We start from the raw sequence: 6,846 nt of genomic DNA, 5'->3' as shown, positions 1-6,846 counted from the left end.
CACACACACACACACACATGAAAGTGCAATATATGCTGTATGTGACTTCTTTCAGGTTTCTGAAAAATATAAACCACTAGACTTTCACTCTGGCTTCTAATAGTCATTGTAAAACCAAATACTGTGGTTGCTGCTTGAAGGTCATGGTGTTAACTGTTAACAAAGTGCTGATTTAGGGCACTGAGTGTTAGACGCTGTTCATATACTCTCTACTGACCTCTAGCTATAAAGAAGGCCACTTCCTATGTAGAATTATATATTATATACAGACAAATGAGAGAAGATGATTTCATCTCAGAAAAAAGACATTTTAATAAAAAAGCCGGATTGAGATGATAAAAAACATTTTTGAAATACAGACGGGTGACAAATGAAAAGAAAATCCAGGGCATCCTGTGGCTGTTATGCATTGACAAGCATTCTGCTGACATGGTTTGGGTCCCTGCAAACCAATATAAAGCTGATCGATGAACCAGCATTGATGAAACGCATGGGTACATACAGTAATGCCATAGAAGAACCGTTCTGGATTCCTCAAAGAACCTTTAAGCGATCAGTTCTTAAGAGAACCTTTACTTTTTTTAATCATCTGAAGAACCTTACGTTCACTATAAAGCACCTTTTGCGCACTGGTAATATTCTATGAATGTTTAAGGTTCTTAAACATCCGTGTATATGTCAATAAAGCAATCCATCATTACTAATAAAGAACCTTTAATTTTAAGAAATTAGAGTCAATGCCAAAGTGCATTGAAGCTGTTTTGCTGGCAAATGATGGCCCAACACCATAAAATACACTTTATGTTGTTTTTTCTTTTGATTTGTCACTATTATATCTTTCTGATCATCATCATTGGATGCCTTTCCTGATGCAACCCAGCACTGAGACATACTCTCTCTCTCTCTCTCTCTCTCTCTCTCTCTCTCTCTCTCTCACACACACACACACACACACACACACACACACCACATATACACATTTATCCAGGCCACCTAACCTGCATGTGTCTGGACTGTGGGGAAGCCGGAGCACCCGGAGGAAACCCACACTTACATAGGGAGAACATGCAAACTCCTGTCACTGATCTATATTCCAGTATTTCATTTTAAAGAAATCTCTAAACAGAAAAAAAAATCATAAAGCATCTTACAATCATGACAAGTGATTCTGAAATATAAAGACTGATTCAACTGATCAGGTTCAGGAAAAAGGCACTTTGTACGAATCAATGATGAACTCAGATCACATGGCAGAAGATAACTTTTGTGCTATGAATAGCTCACAAAATTGTAATCATTATGCCGTAGCATCCAACACCATGAACACAGCCTGATAGGAAGTCAGAAATACTGTACGTCTTTGTAATGTTTCACTGTTTGATGAAGGTTGTTAGAGTTGTATAAATGCCCCTTTACCCAATCTGATTCCCTCCAGTGAAGACGACACTAATGGGATTATGACACAAGCACAAGGTGGCGTTTCAAGGCACTCCAGCGGCGTCTTGACACTTCAGCAGCAGCTGCAGCAGTACGTTGGGTTTGATGCAGCCCTCCAGCGCATGGCACAGTTTACCCACGGTGATGCCCTGCAGACCCTCCTTCATCTTCCAGCGCTCCAGCATCTGGTGCACCTTCTCTGCCAAACCGTCGCGGTCGTAGTCATGCTCGACCGTGTCCACGTCTATGTCTGTCAGCCCCAGTTTACGAGCCACCTGCTTCCAGTTTCCACCCACGTTGTGACGCACGACCTCCAGGTGGTTCTCAGTGACCGTATACTCCTCTGATCATCACAACACAATCAAACAGAGAAAATCAATCAGATCTGGCACATATGAAGCAATGAGAGTTTAATCATTTGACCAGGATTACTATAAAACAAGGGCTTTGTTAAGGCTAAAAGCATGCATTGGTCGATTTTGGGCTGTTTGGCTTTTTTTTATGTGTTGTTACAAACTAGTGTAAAAAACACCCAAATACACTTTTAGGTGTTGCTTTAATTGCACTTGATCTATTTGCATCTGTAGTCACAGTCTCCACTTCAGCAGCACTTACATACACCAAACTTTACATTTTTATTCTTATCTTCTGAAGGAAATTTGTATTTTGTATTTTGCATATATAATTAAAAAAAATTTCCTAAAGCATTGTGATTTTTTTTCGGGCGGTTGACAGTATATTAATACTATATTAATATAATTACTAACAGTATATCATATTAATGGAATGATAAATAAGAGAAATCCAAAATGCCCTCTGTGAAGACCTTTAATATGTCAAAAAAATCAAACAAGTTAACAAGTTACTTAATTCAGTGTTCAGATTTTTGTTCTGAAAATGTATGCAAATTAGCGCATACTTAATTAGATAGCAGCTCACTAGGTCTGAAACAGAGTGAGTCTTACCGTACGTCATTAGAAGCTCATTATATCTGGTTCTGTTGATGGATCCAGCGGATAACGAGCTCAAGGAGCTGTTATCAGAGACTCGCAAATTCATCGTGTTGTAACTCCCGATTTGAATTGCACTGGCATTTGAGATGGCCACAGGCCACCCTAATGGAAAACCAAACAAATCAGGAGAAAATTATATATATATATGATATATTAAGGGGTTAATATATCATATAACAGCTAAGGGGCGTTGTTACGACACGAAGCGGAGTGCCTAAAACCCTCTTAGCTGTTATAAATTCACTGTAAACCACGGCTACACAGGGTTTATTGCTTTTATAAAATGGTTATTCCATATACGTAGTAAGGTTTCACAGAATAAAACCGAGCAAATAAAGTGTAATGATATTAATAAAAACAGTATTCTTCCACCAAACAATGTAGCTCCTCAGAAACAGTTGTGGTTGCTACAAAGTGGTTGCCGAGCAACACACAAACGTAAACAAAGGTGTGTGTTACTTTGTAGCGTCATTTACAACAGCTTCGAACGCGGCTCAGCCAATCAGAGCCAAGCACCGGAACGCTCCGTTTTATAAACTTTCATATAACTACCCAAAATCCACCCCCGCCCCAAAATAACATTTCTTGGCTCAGACTGTTGTTAAAGGTAGGGTAGATGATTTCGAAAGCATAAGATCCCACCCTTCCTGTATAATCACTCTCCAAAGCCACGCCTCCTCCAAAACACAGGCAGAGCAGAGGCTTACCAGCGACACGATGACAGACGGAGTCAACACTGTCAGATTAACAGGGTGCGAGGAGGTATGCAAATACATACGTGGACAGGCAGGTAGGACAGCCTATCATAATCCTCGGGCCGAGGAATGTGATTGGACGAACATTTTATGGTCCTACACCTTCCACAGACGATATAAATACATTTAGTGCACTTAACTTAGTGATTGCTATCGGGATGTGAACAGACTTTCAACCAGCATAACAAAAATTTTTTTTGAACCAAATCACCTTCCCTGCCTTTAACTAAAACTAAAACCATAAAAAAAATTCAAACAGTTCCATTTATGAAAACAGCTCTTATTGGGGGGTTTAAACTCTTGAAATCTGGCAACCGCAACCATGAACGCTTGTAGAGGCCTGTTACCAATGCAAATGCCAAATTAACATGAAATGTTTTCAGGATAAATAACCAGCAAGCAAGAGGATTATTCTTAATAAATAGAGAGAAGGTGAAATTGTGATTATGCCCTTTCTGAACAGAACCAACACTGAACTAACTTGAGCTGAATAATGACAATATGTGACCCTGGAGCACAAACCCAGTCATAAGGGTACATTTTTTGAAATTGAGATGTATGCATCATCTGAAACCTGAATAAATACGCTTTCCATTGATGTATGGTTTGTTAGGATCGGACAATATTTGAAAATCTGGAATCTGAGGGTGCAAAAAAATCTAAATATTGAGAAAATCATCTTTAAAGTTGTTCAAATGAAGTTCTTAGCAATGCATATTACTAATCAAACATTCAGTTTTGATATATTTACGGTAGGACATTTACAAAATATCTTCATGGAACATGATCTTTACTTAATATCCTAATGATTTTTGGCATAAAAGAGAAATGTATAATTGTGACCCAGACAATGTATTGTTGGCTATTGCTACAGATATACCCCAGCGACTCAACACTGCTTTTGTGCTGCAGGGACACATATTGTCTCTGCTATTTCCTATTTATCTCTGTGAAGCTGCTTTGACACAATCAGTATTGCATAAAGTGCTACAGAAATGACTTGTTAGTTGTGAATTGTGAACTGTACCCGAGTCAGACGGAGGACACACGACGGGCGAGAAACGCAGGCCAGGCTGTGAATCCAGCATGAACGACTCGGCTGCAGGAGATGCACCATCAGGACAGGACTTGATGCGATTGTACAGTGGATGTTGAAGTCGGTCGTAGTCAGAATACGGCACCGAGAGCTGACTCGCCAGGTCTGGCCTGTGCAAACCCTCAAACGAGCTTGCAGGTCTCGGATGGCTCTGGGTTTCTGGGTTTGGGTTTGGGTAAGCGGCGGGTTTAGTCCAAGACTTGACAGAAGAAGCCTCTCCGGCCCACCGCTGGCTGCTTGGCTGCTGCGGGAGCGGGTTATAAAGGCTGGCGTCCGGCTGATCCACTATCCGACTGCCGTATTTGTGGTAGTTGTACTCTTGTGCCAGTTTGAGCTCCAGATTGGGAGAGCTGGGAGGCGCGGCGTCCACCTCCAGCAGAGACTCTTCGGGGGTCCTGAAGCTGAGGTCTTCAATGCTGGCCTCCACCGGACCGATGTCTGAGCTCCTCAAGGGCCCTGGAGAGTCTCTGGAAAACGGCGAAGGGTCTGCAGACACAAGAAGAACAGCATTACATTTACAAGCATCTGATCCCAGGTAACAAAGTTAGGTTATAAAAATGAAATGTTTTGAAATGTTTCTGAAATACTGAAATGTCCAGTTTTCTTGATGCGATTAGAATGTTGTTTAAAGGTTACAAATACGTTTCTTACAGCATTGTGCTAACTTTTAATGCAAAATATGACGTTATTTGAACATTTACTCTAAGACTGTGATAAGTGTCTAGTTTTCTTGTTGTGATCAGAGCGTTATTTAAAGGTTACAAAAACATTTATTAGAACGTTCATCAAGTACAAATAACATCGCAAGGACGAGAATGTCGTTCTAAGAAAGTTCTCTCAATGTTTTGAGAACGCATCTCAAATACTGATACATTTATAAGAACATTATATAAACGTTACTTTAAGAATGCTTTGTCCTAACATTTATATAACTTAAAAAAAAAGCATTAGTGAAAGTTGTGAGAATGTTTCCTTGTAGCTGGATGTGCTTCGTCTACAATCAACACTGTAGCAAAAAAACATTTTTACAGACTAGGAAACAACTTATTTGAATTCACTCGGTGTTATCGCGTGGTCACATGAACAAAGTCAAATTTTATTATAGCATTCAGAAATGTGAATGTGATGACGCGGTTCCACAGTTATTAACATTGTTAAAGTTTGTTTCAATATTTTTATATTTTCATTTTTACAAACTTTAATGTACGTTTTAGAAGGGCTGCACGACGAAAGGTATTTCAATCGTGGTCACGATTTGAAAATGCTTGAACTCTTGATTTATTAAGCACAATCGTCTGCGATATTTCCCCGCTGGTTATTTATCCAGAAAACGTTTTAATTTGGATAAGCTTTCATGGCTGTGGTTGCCAGATGTCAATAGTTTAAATCCCCCAATCAGATCCCAGAGGTTTACTTAATATTCCCAACCTGGCAACCATGTGCACTCACTCGGTCTACGTTACAGAAAAAGTGCCGATGCTTTGAAAACATCGGCAAACATGTAAGCTGCAGTTCAGCGATCTCAACTGAGATACAAAACAAATAAAATAAAATGACAATAATTGTTATTAATAATTGCGATCATGTTTTTGAACAAAATAATTGTGATTAACCGTTTAACCATTATTGTACAGCCCTAACATTTATAACACTATACTTATGTTTTATTACCTTGGCATTAAATTACAGAAAACTTGTCTTTCTAATACAACGGCCGAGGAAGTGACGGCAAATTCGACATTTTTATCTCTTCTGACCAACGTAATCAATCTCTCCATATTGTTAAAAAGTCATAAAAACACTATTGTCGATTTTTTATTTTGATACTGGAGCAAATGTGTACACAAAGATGATATTTGTTGTAGTTTCCGTTCACCACTATAGAAGTTTATCTAATTACTACGACTAACGCTTTTGAAAAACTAAGGGATAATGTAAAATATTGGTAAATAACATTATGCATATTAGTTCCCCTCACTACACAATAAATTCTTTCAATGTAATGGTATTCAGAATAGAAAAGGAATGACAAATATGAGTATAAAACAAACAACATACATTGTTTGTACAACAACAACATTTGTTATAAACACCAAGATGCATATATCTAAACTGTAACAGGTTGTAAATGCATTAGATATTGTAGAAAATATGGCATATATTTGATGTACAAGTGGTCTTAAGTGAAATTATATACAGTATATATCTGATGTCACAATGATAAATCGGTGTTGAACGCTTGCTGGTGTAAATAAAACATGACTGAATAAATCAGCATACCTTCAGGAGTGAGCGAGTCTGTTGTGAGGGACTTCAGCTTTTCTACCAGCTCCTCTGGGCCCTCATACGATCTCTGTGCAAAATAATACTAGCATGACTGTCTTATATTTCACTTACAGACTTCCTGACTGGATCTCTTACATTAGAGAGTATGCAAAATACAAATAATCTCTAGGTTAAACAACGGCTGTCCTAAAATGAAAACTGATGCAGTCTATGCACGCGTGTGTCAGTCATTGATCTGATTTGAATAAAGTGAAAAAAG

At 38.7% G+C, this 6,846-nt stretch overlaps 1 protein-coding gene across 1 annotated transcript in view; it reads right to left on the bottom strand.

Moving 5' to 3' along the window:
- Positions 1 to 22: 22 nt before the first annotated feature.
- The window catches only part of LOC107563075 (receptor-interacting serine/threonine-protein kinase 1-like), a 12,361-nt gene continuing 5,537 nt past the window's right edge, over positions 23 to 6,846 (bottom strand). Inside the window, 4 exon segments of the mRNA XM_016247859.1 lie at positions 23 to 1,780; positions 2,403 to 2,552; positions 4,233 to 4,787; positions 6,582 to 6,652. Of these exon segments, the coding sequence (XP_016103345.1) occupies positions 1,482 to 1,780; positions 2,403 to 2,552; positions 4,233 to 4,787; positions 6,582 to 6,652 (1,075 nt within the window). The 3' untranslated portion in view covers positions 23 to 1,481.

The sequence above is a fragment of the Sinocyclocheilus grahami genome, unplaced genomic scaffold (assembly GCF_001515645.1).
Source record: "Sinocyclocheilus grahami isolate Dianchi unplaced genomic scaffold, SAMN03320097.WGS_v1.1 scaffold857.1, whole genome shotgun sequence".
Taxonomy (NCBI): domain Eukaryota; kingdom Metazoa; phylum Chordata; class Actinopteri; order Cypriniformes; family Cyprinidae; genus Sinocyclocheilus; species Sinocyclocheilus grahami.
Note: the sequence above shows the minus strand (reverse complement) of the source record. Positions and strands in the feature narration are given on the sequence as shown.